Source organism: Symphalangus syndactylus, chromosome 9 (assembly GCF_028878055.3).
Source record: "Symphalangus syndactylus isolate Jambi chromosome 9, NHGRI_mSymSyn1-v2.1_pri, whole genome shotgun sequence".
NCBI lineage: Eukaryota > Metazoa > Chordata > Mammalia > Primates > Hylobatidae > Symphalangus > Symphalangus syndactylus.
Genome location: NC_072431.2, coordinates 34,885,055 through 34,901,063, shown reverse-complemented (window position 1 = coordinate 34,901,063; position 16,009 = coordinate 34,885,055). Strand labels below are relative to the sequence as shown.

At 35.8% G+C, this 16,009-nt stretch overlaps 1 protein-coding gene across 1 annotated transcript in view; it reads right to left on the bottom strand.

Moving 5' to 3' along the window:
- Positions 1-16,009, bottom strand: part of SCN7A (sodium voltage-gated channel alpha subunit 7) — a 99,671-nt gene that overhangs the window by 40,738 nt on the left and 42,924 nt on the right. Inside the window, exons 10-12 of the mRNA XM_055291907.2 lie at positions 12,848-13,054; positions 2,962-3,058; positions 123-361 (exon numbers count right to left, since the gene is read on the bottom strand). Of these exons, the coding sequence (XP_055147882.1) occupies positions 123-361; positions 2,962-3,058; positions 12,848-13,054 (543 nt within the window). The remainder of the gene's footprint in view (positions 1-122; positions 362-2,961; positions 3,059-12,847; positions 13,055-16,009) is intronic.

Sequence of the window (16,009 nt, the reverse complement as noted above, 5' to 3'; positions counted from 1 at the left end):
TAATTATGCATATTGCAACATATTGGAGTTACAGAATAAAATAATGGGAATAATGATGAACCAAGAAAAGTTCAATGATAACTAAGAAACTACAAATGAAAATAATGTAGTGAGAGTCTTACCAGGTTTCCAATGTCGAGAAGATTGTTAGTTTGTTTACTCATTGGATAATGCTCCAAGGCCAGAAAACATACGTTTAAAATTATGCATATGATAAGGAAAAGATCAGTAAATGGTGCCCTTATAATCCTATGGACAAACTCTTTCAATTTTAACCAAGAGGGAGAACAATTCCAGATCAAGAAAGTTTTAGCAAACTTATACCAATATAATGGGCATATCTTCTTGGATTTTTCAAGTTCTGAAATGAAAGAATACAAAAGTTAAGCATTCTGGCCGGGTGCAGTGGCTCATGCCTGCAATCCCAGCACGCTGGGAAGCCAAGGTGGGCGAATCACTTAAGGTCAGGAGTTCGGAGTTCGAGACCAGCCTGGCCAATATAGTGAAACCTTGTCTCTACAAATACAAAAAATAGCTGGGTGTGGTGGTGGGTGCCTGTAACCCCAGCTACTCGGGAGGCTGAGGGAGGAGAATTGCTTGAACCCGGGAGGCAGAGGTTGCAGTGAGCTGAGATTGTGCCACTGCACTCCAGCCTGGGCAACAGAGTGAGACTCTGCCAAAAGAAAGAAGGAAAAAAGGAAGGAAGGGAGGGAGGGAGGGAGGGAGGGAGAAAGGTTAAACATTCGCAAATTGTTTTAAGTTCTAACGAACTAATAGACAACTTTGACTTTTGCATGCAAAGGGAGATTTGAAGATAGAATTCTGATATGGAATTCAAAAACAGAAATACTCTATCCTAATAAAAAACTGAATGAAGGGAAACCCTCTCTTGGGCAACCCACTTTCTCAGCACGAGGAAGCTTTCTCTCTCTCTCTTCTTTCTTTTTTTGTCTGTTAAACTTTCTGCTCCTTAACCCACTTCACATCTGTGTCCATGTTGCTAATCATCTCGGTGTGAGACAACTAACCACAGCCTTGCATCCCCAGGATGAAGCCGACTTGATCATGGTGGATAAGCTTTTTGACGTGCTGCTGGATTCGAGAAAAACAAGCGATGGGAAAAGGATTCCCTATTTAATAAATGGTGCTGGGAAAACTGGCTAGCCATATGCAGAAAACAGAAACTGGACCCCATCCTTCCACCATATACAAAAACTAACTCAAGATGGATTAAAGACTTAAATGTGAAACCTAAAACCATAAAAACCCTAGAAGAAAACCTAGGCAATACCATTCAGAACATAGGCATGGGCAAAGCCTTCATGACTAAAACACCAAAAGCAATGGCAACAAAAGCCAAAATTGACAAATGGGATCGAATTAAATCAAAGAGCTTCTGCACAGCAAAAGAAACTATCATCAGAGTGAACAGACAACCTACAGAACGGGAGAAAAATTTTTGCAATCTATCCATCTGGCAAAGGTCTAATATCCAGAATCTTCAAGGAACTTAAATAAATTTGCAAGAAAAAACCCCATCAAAAAGTGGGTGAAGGATATGAACAGATACTTCTCAAAAGAAGACATTTATGTGGCCAAGAAACATGAAAAAAAGCTCACCATCAGTAGTCATTATAGAAATGCAAATCAAAACCACAATGAGACACCATTTCACGCCAGTTAGAATTGCGCTCATTAAAAAGTCAGGAAACAACAGATGCTGGCAAGGATGTGGAGAAATAAGAACGCTTTTACGCTGCTGGTGGGAATGTAAATTAGCTCAACCACTGTGGAAGACAGTGTGGCGATTCCTTAAGGATCTAGATACAGAAATACCATTTGACCCAGCAGTCTCATTACTGGGTATATATCCAAGGGATTATGAATCGTTCTACCATAAAGACACATGCACATGTATGTTCATTGAAGCGCTATTCACAATAGCAAAGACTTGGAACCAACCCAAATACCCATCAATGATAGACTAGATAAAGAAAATGTGGCACATATACACTGTGGAACACTATGCAGCCATAAAAAAGAATGAGTTTATGTCCTTTGCAGGGACATGGATGAAGCTGGAAACCATCATTCTCAGCAAACTAACACAGGAACAGGAACCAAACACCGCATGTCCTCACTTATGGGTGGGAGTTAGTTGAACAATGAGAAAACATGGACACAGGGAGGCGGGCATCACATGCAGGTGCCTGTCGGTGGGTAGGGGACAAAGGGAGGGAGAACACTGGGAAAAGTGCCTAATGCATGCGAAGCTTAAGACCTGGATAATGGGTTGATGGATGCAGCAGATCACCATGGCACATGTATACCTATGTAGCAAACCTGCACGTCCTGCACATGTATCCCAGAACTTAAAGTTTAATTTAAAAAAAATCTGTGTGTGAAAATAAAAAAGTGGAATTAATTGAATTTCCTCTATTGTGTTCATGCTTGGCTTAGTTAGACAAAAGAAAATGAAGCGAACTATGTATTAGAAGAAAAATGTAGGGACATCTCTCAAGAAAACAAATACGGAACATAGTTGAGAACATTGTGACTTACAATGTCTAGATTTACATGCTTTACTAATTAATGCCTTTTGATATTGTCCATGATGAATAATTATTGGTTACACATAAAAATATAGAGATAAATCTAGAAGGGACATTGAGATGTTAATGTTATATACCACAATCTCTATACTTAGTCACAAGTTAATATGTCAATATGTTTTTAATGTTAAACAAAGAAAATTATTTGGTACTCTTTGGTCACTCTTTCCAATGTTTAAAACACCATGATTCTAAAATGTTTATACATGGTTTATCCTAATATTCTCAAATATTTCTTAAATTTTTGTTATCACCATCTAAGATTCTGAAGAAATTGCTGAATTTCTTTAGAAGTGAATTTTATGAGTAGTACCTTCAATAGTGAGTGTCCAATTATTTAGTACTTTACTTTCCTTATGTCTGAGAGTAGCATCTTCTAATACATCCAATGATGTGTCTGTGGAAATTGGTGACCTTTTCTTCATTTCTATTTGTATGGTCTTGGCCTGAAAAGGAATTTGATGGTTTAATACTGGCTTCCTCTCTTTGCAGGTCCAAGACTATAAGAAGGTGCACAGCCTTGCTAAAAACACCACTTATTCTCCCGGAGCCTTTTCTTTTTATTAAATTGATACATAATCATTGTACATATTTGAGGGGTATATGTGGTGTTTTCATACATGCATACAATGTGTAATGATCAAGTCAGGTTAACTGGAATACATATCATCTGAAACATTTATCTTTTCTTTGTATTGATAACATTTCAATTCCTCTCCTACAGCTATTTTGAACTATATAATAAATTATTAACTAGAGTCACTGTACTATACTATTGAACACTAGATCTTATTCCTTCTATTTAACCATATTTTTTATAGCCATTAGCTAACCTCTCTTCATACTCCCTCATACATACCCTTTGCAGCCTCTGGTAACCACCAATAAACTATCTACTTTTATGAGATCCACATTTGTAGCTCCCACATATGACTGGAAACATGTGAAGTTGGTCTTTCTGTGCCTGGCTTATTTCACTTAACATAACCTCAAGTTCCACCCATGTTGCTGCAAATGACAAGACTTTATTCTTTTTAATGGCTGAATAATATTCCATAGTGTATATACTACATTTTCTTTATTCATGTGTCCATTGATAGACACTTAAGTTTATTCATGTCTTGGCTATTGTGAATAATACTGCAATAAACATGGGAGTACAGATATTTCTTCAACATGCTGACTTTCTTTCTTTCGAGTACATGCCGTGCAGTGGGATCCCTGGATGATATGGTAGCTCTATTTTTAGTTTTTTGAGGAACCTTCATACTGTTTCCATAGTGGCTGTACTAACTTACAATCCCACTAATAGTGTTCCAGAAGAATTTTTGGGTTCTATCACTTGCCAATCTTTAGGCAGTTATTAAACTGATTTAGGAGTTCTTAAAATTAAATAAAAGTTTACACTGTAAGGTCTAAGGTCAAATACAAAAGGAGCAAAGACCAGGAAGTGACTGTGGTATGATCCATATTTGACAAGTAATTCAATATATAGTTTAGGATTATTGCAAAATATCCAATCAGGAAACATACTACTAAGTAATAACAGAGTATTTTTCTAACATCTTAAATTTTGTTAGGATAATGTTAACTTTATAATTTTGTAAATGCTCTTGATGAAATAAAAAATTATTTGGCATTGCAATAATAAGTCTTGAAGAATAACAAGTAATGGAATGGATTTATAAGGGTTGTCTTAGATAGACCATGTATGATATTAAATGAGTAGGACAGGCATAATTCCGTAAGAGAATTACTTATTTCTGTTTATCATGTCTCTTGAATAATGATTTTAAGAGATCTTCTGCTTTACTGATCTTGCATTGGTAAGACAGTTAAAACTCCCAGGCTTTGTTGCAGATATTACAAGTTCTATGCATTCATAACTCTGAGGAGTGTGGACATAGATGTTTCCAGTGATCAGATGTAAAACAGTATTTGAATTTAAATTTTAGGTGCTGAAGAGGGTGTGGAGAAATAGGAACTTTTACACTCTTGGTGGGACTGTAAACTAGTTCAACCATTGTGGAAGTCAGTGTGGCGATTCCTCAGGGATCTAGAACTAGAAATACCATTTGACCCAGCCATCCCATTACTGGGTATATACCCAAAGGACTATAAATCTTGCTGCTATAAAGACACATGCACACGTATGTTTATTGCGGCACTATTCACAATAGCAAAGACTTGGAACCAACCCAAATGTCCAACAACGATAGACTGGATTAAGAAAATGTGGCACATATACACCATGGAATACTATGCAGCCATAAAAAATGATGAGTTCGTGTCCTTTGTAGGGACATGGATGAAACTGGAAAACATCATTCTCAGTAAACTATCTCAAGGACAGAAAACCAAACACTGCATGTTCTCACTCATAGGTGGGAATTGAACAATGAGAACTCATGGACACAGGAAGGGGAACATCACACTCCGGGGACTGTTGTGGGGTGGGGGGATTGGGGAGGGACAGCATTAGGAGATATACCTAATGCTAAATGACGAGTTAATGGGTGCAGGAAATCAACATGGCACATGGATACATATGTAACAAACCTGCACATTGTGCACATGTACCCTAAAACCTAAAGTATAATAAAAAAAAAAAGAACCAGACAATGGATGGATGATATTACACTATAGTGATCCCTGTTTTTACATTTGACACAAGCAAAGGATGATAATATCTGTATATTTGTTAACTTGAGGTAAAGACTGCTCTTGAATAGAGTTAACTGACATAGGGGCTGCCACTGTCCCAGCACTGAGGGAGTTAATGGTTGAGGCTTGCCAATAGCCAACCCAACATTCTGGTTGGCAAGTTCTGCTGTGGTATATCTTAAATGGCATAATAGACGCCATGGAAATCGTTATATTATTTCACTATCAGTCAAGACCCCTGTAATTTCACAAATACTAGAGCTAGAGGGGGATAAAGCCAATTATACTGCACACTCTGTTTCCTCAGACCAATGACAGACTCTGCAGGTCTACAGAGCTCCAGTCCCTCTTTTTTTTTTTTTCAGTGGGTAAAGTACACGAACAGACACTTCCCAAAAGAAGGTATACTATGGTCAACACATACATGATAAAATGCTCAACCTCAGTAATCATTAGAGAAATGAAAGTCAAAACGAAATAAGAAATCATCTCCCACCAGTAAGGACTATTACTAAAAAGACAAAAAAAAAAAAAAAAAAAAAAAAAAACCAGATGTTGGTGGAGTAATTGGAATGCTTGTACACTGCTGGTGGGAATGTATGTAAGTTCAGCCACTGTGGAAAGCAGTTTGGAGATTTCTCAAATAACTTAAAACACAGTTACCATTAGAGCCAGCAGCCCCAATACTGAGTATATACCCAAAGGAATATCAATCATTCTACCAAAAAGGCACATTCACTTGTATGTTCATTACAGCACTATTCACAACAGCAATGACATGGGATAAATCCAGATGCCCATCAACAGTAGACTAAATAAAGAAAATGTAGTACCCTGGAATACTATACCACTCTCAAAAAAGAACAAAATCATGTCCTTTGCAGTTTGATGAACATGGATGCAGCTGGAGGCCATTATCCTAAGCCAGTTAATGCAGGAACAGAAAACCAAATACTGTATGTTCTCACTTATAAGTGACAGCTAAACTTTGTGTACACATGGACATTAAGATGGGAACAATAGACATCGGGCACTGGGGACTACTAGAGGGGGAAGGCTCGCGGGTGGGCAAGGGTTGAAGGACTACCTATCAGACACTATGCTCACTACCTGGGTGATGGGATCATTCTTATACCAAACTTCAGTGACATGCAATTTGTCCATGTAACACCTGCACATGTACCCTCGAATCTAAAATAAAAGTTGAGAAAAAAAAGAAATTAAAAAAAAAAGCAATCTAAAAGTTCAGGATGTAGACGGGTGTGGTGGCTCACGCCTGTAATCCTAGCACTTTGGGAGGCCGAGGCGGGCAGATCACGAGGTCAGGAGATCGAGGCCATCCTGGCCAACATGGTGAAATCCCGTCTCTACTAAAAATACAAAAATTAGCTGGATGAGTTAGGGCGCGCCTACAGCACCAGCTACTCGGGAGGCTGAGGCAGGAGAGTTGCTTGAACCTGGGAGCCAGAGGTTGCAGTGAGACCAGATGGTGCCACTGTACTCCAGCCTGGCGACAGAGTGAGACTCTGTCTCAAAAAAGTTCAGGAAGTAAGGGTTAGATTTTTTGTTTGTTTGTTTAAACTATGCTTATTCTAGAAACTATTTTTAGCTGAACTACAAGATTACATAAAATGTAAGTTATAATTTATGCAATTCCAAATTTTCATGAGATTAAAAACCAATAGAAGTGATTTTTTGTTACTAAGATCTGACGGGGATTTCTTATATGTGTATCTCATAAAGATGATACTGTGTGACACAGAGAATAATATCCTTGAATATATCCTTAATGGAGAGGAATTAATTACTCTTCATAGAGCTGTTTGAGATAGGGACAATGTTTCTTGGAATCACATTAAGAAGCAATTCAGTAAAGATAACTGTCCAGGGTGGGGAATGGGGAATAAAGTACACGGTAATAATATTGTCGTTGATACAGTCAGTGCTCAATTCTCTACTAATTTGGCTTCAACTATGGATAGATTTTAGAATATGAAATGAATAAACCACAGGTCTGTCTAGTAATATATCTACCTTGATTGAGCTTCTTATAAATATTGAATAAATGCCCACATATTGGTCAAATGCTAAGGATATAGCTATTTTACAGTGAAAATTGAGAGGATTGTTACTCAACATCCTTCCTCTATGGATATTTAAGAGCTAATAAGGGCATATGCCTGAACTTTTGACAATCCAATATTAAAATTAAACTGGAAAAGGGGGCTAGGATTCTTTTTCTCAAAACTGGTTTAAGTATTTTTTGGAGGGGAGATAGTAATAAGGAAGAACTTAGTCACATGTCTCACATTTACCTGAATACCTGACAAGTTTGTCATGGACTCAAGGGTTACTCTTTCCTGCAGCCATGCTGGTCTTTTTAATTCTCTGACTCACCTTGCCCACTCCATCTATTTAGCCTGGACACATTCTTCACATCTCAGCTCAAGTGTCAGTTTCTCATAGAAACCTTTTTCAAATCAGAGAATCCTTTACAAAAGGCCCTCAAAGGACTATGTCTCTCTGCTTCACTCCACTTGTCCCAGTTTCCTTTAATTTATTAAAGCAGAGAATAATGTGAACCACCAAGTAAGCAATATCCAGCCTCAACAATTACTAATGTTCTATTCTTCCTTTTTCATTTATTCTTCACTCTACTTATTTTCTGAAATATTTATTTTAAATAAATTTCAGAGATAATACACTTTTCAGATAAAATATTAAAAATATAAATCACAACACCATTATCACAATTAGCAAAATTAGTAATTCCTTAATATTAACCCATACTCAAATTATACCCAATTCGTTACTCAAAAACATCAATTCAGTTGATTTGTTCTAATCAAAATACAAACAAGGTCCAAACATTTTATTTACTTGGAAGTTTTATCAATTATCTTGTAATTTTAATTTATTTTTTCCAACATGATTTATTTTTTAAAGATTCTGGGTTGCTTATACTTTAGACTTTTTCACATTCTTTATTTGGCAGATTGTATCATTTCAGTGTAATTTAATGTATTCCTCTCTTATAGTCTCTGAGAAAAAAAAGCAATTGGATCAAGACGCTTATTAGACTTAACTCAAATTTTGGGAAGAATATATTGTGTCTGGTATTTTGTGTTTTCAATTCCATAACAGCTAGAAATACATAATTTATTGTCCTTCAGATACAATTTAGTGTTTATGATAATTTGATAGTCTACCTATCCATTAGACAATTAGCTTCATGAAGATAGACACTCGATTTGGATTTATTAAAACTATATCCAGTGCTTTGTACAATTGTCAATCATGTGTTAATTAGATGAATTATGACTATCATTTTAAATGTGGCAAATATCTTTTTAAAATATTTGTATTTCTACAATTTTATATACATGATTATCTTCCTGAGATTTTGCCAGTAGTTGACAATTCATTAGAAAGTTTCACCTGCAAGGAATGATACCGTTTCAGCACTGAGCCTCCAGAACCAGGAAGTGAAGTGGTAAATGATGGATTCTATTCCTCAGTGTTGTGAAATCAAATATCAGTGAGTATAGATCTCTGCAGCTGGAACTCCTCAATGAGGATTAAACTTGAGAATTCATGATGGTACTTACCATATGTCTGGTGCATATTTGACACTCAATAAACATTTTATGTGACTTCTATTGTCATTTTTATTGTTATTTTAATTATCCCTAAATATAGTCAAAGACAAGAATTTTATGTTGCTGGGTGTTTCTCTGTTGGAACAGCCATGCCTTCTTGTGTTTGCCTTGTTGTGTTATCTATATTTAGCGACTGATTATTTATGAACTTTATTAACATGAATTAAATTTTATAGTGTAATAACAAACATTTTAATATCTTGTTTAATATTATGGCTAGTTCTACATTTCCCACTTTGGAGACTGAACCTCAATTTTCTTACGTGAAATACTGAGATAATTCCAGTACCTCAAAGGGTTGTCACAGTAGAAAGGCAACAGTATATGTAAAAATTTAGCATAGAGTCTGAAACATAGTAAATAAGCAATAAATGTTGCATGATATTAATGCTATTATATTGTTATGAGATAATTCACTTCTAAAACGTGAGTTTATTCAATCTGACTTTTTCCATAAAAATCAAGTGTTCTTAATATAGATTGCTGAGTGCAATAGTTTGTGTAAAAGCTATCTTCAACATGATGCATAATGTCGATATGTCATAATAATTTTATTAATAGTCTTCATAACATTTTTTCAGTTGCTTAGTATAGTGTAAGCACTGCTTAGTGCTTTACATGCATTTATTTCATTTGGACCTCACTACAACCCATAAGACAGGTTCTTTGTATACATTTTACAGATAAAATAGCTGAAGTTTAGAAAAGCTAACAAACTTGGCAAACATCATTCATCTATTAAGTAGCTAAATTAGGCTGAAATCCATATTTATCTGACTGCAGAGCTGTGCTTTTAGCCAATATGACCAACAGCTTTCCTATAAGGTGAGGATATGAAGCACCTAAGCAACATCCTGGCAATTCCAGCATCGGAACTGACATCTGACTGGTTTGCAAGCAGATCAGTGACCTGTAAAGCTCTCAATTTGTTCCATTTTACATTATTTTTTCTAATTTTTGTATTTATAAATAAAAGAGGAAAATTCTTGTACAAATAGTGTATACTCTTACTTCCTAGAAAATTCTTCAGATAAAATGTTCTAGGAATCTTCCAGGAAAAGAAATGGGTTATAATTAAAAATTTTAATAAAAATCAGAAAATGGGATCCAGAGCTGAAAAATGAGTGGAAATATTGTAAAATTGGGAAATATCCAAGTTCTTCATAAGCAGAGTTAATAAAACATTTCATCTGGGATCAGAGAAGTATTGTTACATTCTTGGATACAATTGAGTGCAGCCATAAGCCCTTAAGATTGTGAAATGCCACTTCAGAACAAATTACACATTCAACATATCATTCAAACCCTAATCACTCAATCTGAAGGACCCCGGACTCATTTCTTAGAAACAGAAAGCTTTTGAAATTTGTTTTTCTGTGGCTTACTCATATATAATGAGAATACTCAATAGCCTTTTTTATACATGTTTTCTTCACACAGTCCACAATTGCTGCTTGTTCAATGGTATGCATGTTACGGACACAAGTAGCTATCGAGTCATTCAGTATGATCTTACATCATGTTGTTCAGATCTTACATCATGTTGTTCAGATTCCACTTTTTGGTACAATAGCTTTCTAAAGCTTCTTGACTGGTGATGACTTAATAAAAGGGTTGTATACAGGGGAGTTAACACTTCCCTCTTTGACTTAGTAGGGACCTTTAGCCTTAATGTACCTTACTATATATTCCACTTCGTGGCAGAGTGTATCTTGGCCCTTTACTTTTCCCCTTGTCTTTTTATCTCTTTATAGAGAGGGTTCCGGGTATGGCTCCTCTCTATTTTTTGTTCTCTGGCTCAGTATAGACCTTTTTCCCATTTATCAGAAAGGTAGTTCAAAGAAGAGATGTGAGATGGCCAGGTCCTGCAGAATATTAGAAAGCTACTTCTGTTTGCTTTCTACCATCTGGTCCTTTCTTTAAGCACACTTATGGCACAGTTTAGATTTTTAAAGACAATTTTCCAAAACTTCCTTAATGCTACTTCTGTCAATACTTGCAAATTAATAGACCAAAGTTTTTGCTATGAGGCTAAAGAATCTGAAAAACATATTAAAGCACAACACTAAGGTAATTGAAAATTATAGTAAAACATTGTTAGGCTTTATTAACCTGGATTTAATTATTTCAGGAATAAAATAATTCCCTGTACTATGATACATAGTGCATTTCCTTTGGAAAGAACTAGAAAGCCAATAAAGTAATTTTATTTCTGTCTACAACTTCAATACTGTAATTTTATCCATCCTTTTAGTACTTTCTAATTTCGAAATTATAGAAGGTTCTGTCACTTTTGGATTAACACTAGACATTTTTCAAAGCTGTAGCAAAAGCAAGCTCTCTTATTGAAATATTTTTTGATCTTCTGATTATGTACCACACACAGACATAAGCATCTATTAGAAGGCAATGTACTCCAAGACCTTAAAAAGACACCTCTAGCATTGTGATTTTAAGAAGCACTAGAAAAAAAAAAATTAAACCCTGTCTTTTGCAGCAACATGGATGCAGCTGGAGGCCATTATCCTAAGTGAATTAACACAGGAACAGAAAACTAAATGCTGCATGTTCTCACTTACCAACTGGGGGCTCAGCACTGGGCACACATGGACCTAATAATGGGAACAACAGACCTTGGGGACTACTAGAGGGGGAAGAGAAGGGGAAGGGCAAGGGCTGAAAAACTGCTTGTTGGGTACCAAACGCTACCTGGGTGGCAGGATCATTTGTACCCCAAGCCTCACTGTCACTAAATATGCCCACATAACAAACTTGCACATGTAGCCCCTGAATCTAAAAGTTGAAATTTTGAGATATGTTCCATCAACACCTAGTTTACTGAGTGTTTTTAGTATGAAGGGCTGTTGAATTTTATCGAAGGCCTTTTCTGCATCTATTGAGATTATCATGTGGTTTTTGTCATTGATTCTGTTTATGTGATGGATTACATTTATTGTTTTACTTATTTTGAACCAGCCTTGCATCCCAGATATGAAGCTGACTTGATCATGGTGGATAAGCTTTTTAATGTGCTGCTGATTTGGTTTGCCAGTATTGTTAGACTACATAAAGAAAATGTGGCACATATATACTATGAAATACTATGCAGCCATGAAAAAGAATGAGTTCATGTACTTTGCAGGAATATGGATGAAGCTGGAAACCATCATTCTTAGCAAACTAACACACGTAAAGAAGACCAAACACCACATGTTCTCACTCATAATTGGAAGTTGAACAATGAGAGCACATGGGCACAGGGAGGAGAACATCACACATCAGTACCTGTCGGGGGTGGGGGCAAGGGGAGCAACAGCATTAGGAGAAATATCTAATGTAGATGACAGGTTGATGGGTGTGGCAAACCACCATGGCACATGTATACCTGTGTAACAAACCTGCACGTTCTAGACATAGATCCAGAACTGGACATATATTCGGTATAAAAATAATAAAAAGATACTATAATAAAGCAACTATTTAAAATTCCAAAAAGTATTGAAATTATAAAAAATTTAAAAATTTAAAACTGCATAGAAAAATAAAGAACACCACCATCACTGAGGAAAAGAACTAAAACCCAAACAAAAAAATACCATTAAGTGTGGTAGATTATTTGCAAAAATGGCCATAAATTTCCTTCTTTTTATTTATACCCTCCTTAGGAAATCCCTTTCCACCTTAACTGTAACCTTGGCCATGTTACTTGCTTTACCCACTGGACAATAACAAATGTGACACAAGCAGAGCCTTATAGCACTTGGCATTGGTGCTTGCTCCCCTGCTGTTTTTTGGAATCTGTGACCACCATGGGACCAGCAATGAACTGTCTTAACAGAGCCTAAGCCATAGAATCATGAGCAAATAAATGGTTGCTGTTTCAAGATTAAAAATATATATATATATATATACCTCATCTGTTTCATTTCCTTCTTGAAGTTCTTTTCCAGTCTGTTGAAATTTTGGTTCAATCTTCTTAGATATTTCACCAACTCTCTGCTTTTCTTCTTCATAGGCCATGGCAAGTATGCCTAAGAACAAACTTGCCATATAAAAGGAAAACAAAAAACTTACCACAACAAAAAATATCATGTAGACCTTCCCAGAAGCATAAAGTATCTAAGGAAAGGTAGAAAGTAAGGCAAAAGAGTAAAATGTTATTTATCTTCCAGGATTCTCCCATTTTAAAATAAAAGGTAAAATTTTGTTAGGAAAATAATATAGTCATAAATGGAATGTAATCATAAGACCGTTTAAGCACTGGCTCCACCTGAAGAAATACATGAAAACCTTTTGAACTTGAGACAGGCATGTAAGGCATAAAATATATGCTGTAAAACCAAGGGAAAATTAGTAATTTAATTAACTTAGGGTAAGTATTCGATTTTTATGTTTTCACTGATAGAGAAAGTACATTTGAAATAATTGTCATTTCTCAATATAGAAACTGGACAGCCTCAACATGGAAAGTTATTTTCTTTGCAGAAGAATCTTTAAATATATAAAGTTTAATGAAGTCAGAGAATGTTTGGAGATTTTTTTTTCTGATTATTACTTTATGGAAAAATCACGGCAAAGTAAAAAATTAGTCTTTACAAGGAATGGAGAGCAGGATTATTTCTTTGCCTGTCAAAGTATCTGCTTTGGTGAAGAACCTTTAGACAAGCTACATGGGGAAGTCAAATTATCCATTTACATGAAGGCATTGCAGTAGATGACATTTATAGATAGCAAAATACAACATTTTAGATTGCCAAACACAGCACTGACTAGCTTTTTATTTCATAATAATTGCCTAAGACTGATCAGAAAATTAAAAGATTTAAAAAATTATAAGTAGAACATTACAAATATAAAATATTACCCATTGATTTAACCTCATTGATCAAAAGTACATGAATAAAATTTAAGAAAACAAATGAGAAATTAAATTAACAGAAAAGTATTATCTACAGAAAATATTGTGTGGATGTAACAATCAAGAATGTTTACAGATTAATAGAAAGTTCAAACATTCAATAAGAAATAATTTCTTATTTGTCTTTAAAAGTATTTTTAATAAGCCCTGTTATCACAGTGAGTAACCTATTTAGGATTGGTTAAATATTTTACCACTAAAGTGTCTTTTATTTATTGTAGTGCATTCAGCAGGCAGGGATCGGTATTATAAAGTACACTGCAAATCCCAGTTCTACTAAAAGTACAAAAAAATAAGCTGGATGTGGTGGCATTTGCCTGTAGTCCCAGCTACTCAGGAGGCTGAGGTGGGAGGATCACCTGAGCCCAGGGTGGTTGAGGCTGCTGTGAGCCATGATCACATCACTGAACTCCAGCCTGGGTGACACAGCGACCAAGTCTCAAAAAAAAAAAAAGAAAAAAAAGAAAAAAAGTACCCTTCAGGCTATGCACATCAGTAAATAGAGTTGGTTCCAAGTATTCACGGGTTCCATATCTGTGGATTCAACCAACTATGCATCAAAACTATACATATTAAAACTTTATCTATATTGAACATATAGACTTTTTATCTTGTCATTATGAACAACACAGTGTAACAACTATACAGTCTCATACCACATAATAACATTTAGGTCAATGACCAGCAGCATATACAACAGTGATCTCAAAAGATTCCAAAGGAACTGTTCTATATAGGCATATTAATTTTTTGGTTTTTTATACTATGTTTTTACTGTATCTTTTATATGCCTACCTATACAAATACTTAGCACAGTGTTCCAATTACCTACAGTATTCAGTATAGTTACATGGTGTACAGGTTTGCTGCCTAGGATCAATAGGCTGTACTATATAGCCTAGGTGTATGGTAGGCTACATCATCCAGGTTTGTGTAAGTACACTCTATGATGTTCACACAATGATGAAATCACCTAATGACACATTTTTCAGAATGTATCCCTGTCATTAAGCAACACATGACTGTATTCACATAGCATTTACATTGTATTAGGTATTATGAGTAATCTAGAGATAATTTAACTTACACAGGAGATAATTTATACAGGAAGTATGTAGGTTATATGCAAATTCGATGCCATTTTACATAAGGGACTTGAGAATTCATGGATTTTAGTATCCACCAGAGGTCCTGGAACTGATCCCCCATGGGTACTGAAGGACAACTATACTTTATGTTTATTATCTTATTCAATATTATTTCAATATACAGAAGACAAATGAAAATCAGATAGGAAAAAAAGCTCCCAAGATCTCACAGCCTATGAGGGAATGCCTGAATTCAGAACTTTTGCTGTCTCCACTATATAATGCTAGTGGAGCATAAAAGCATATACTCTTGTTAGCATAAAACAGTATATAATTTCTAGTTTTATTACATTTTAGTTTGAAATAGGGGCTAACTATGGCCCCTATCTCAATGTTTTTATGAATATAAAATGAAACATTATACCCGAAGATCTTAGCACATCCCAGGTTCCCAATAAATATTAGCTATACTGTAAACATAATTTTGTTCCCTGAGGGTTGACACTGTTTTTTTTGTTTTTTTTTTTTGAGACGGAGTCTCGCTCTGTAGCCCAGGCTGGAGTGCAGTGGCGCAATCTCGGCTCACTGCAAGCTCTGCCTCCCGGGTTCATGCCATTCTCCTGCCTCAGCCTCTCCGAGTAGCTGGGACTACAGGCACCCGCCACCACGCCCGGCTAATTTTTTATATTTTTTAGTAGAGATGGGGTTTCACTGTGGTCTTGATCTCCTGACCTCGTGATCCGCCCGCCTTGGCCTCCCAAAGTGCTGGGATTACAAGCGTGAGCCAACGCGCCCGGCCGGTTGACACTGTTTTGTTCATTTCTGTACCCACAGCATATCAGAATACTTGGATAAAATAAATATATTGTGAATTAATGGAAAACAATAATCTCCAAAACATATGCTTTACTCTTTGGGAAGAATTGCTAAATTTCCCTATCCATAATTAGTTCATTTTAAGGCAATGTTCAGGATACAAATCTAGACAAAATCAAAACAAACTCTATCTACATTAGTCAGTAAAAACTTGGAGTACACTATTCACAATAGCAAAGACTTGGAACCAAC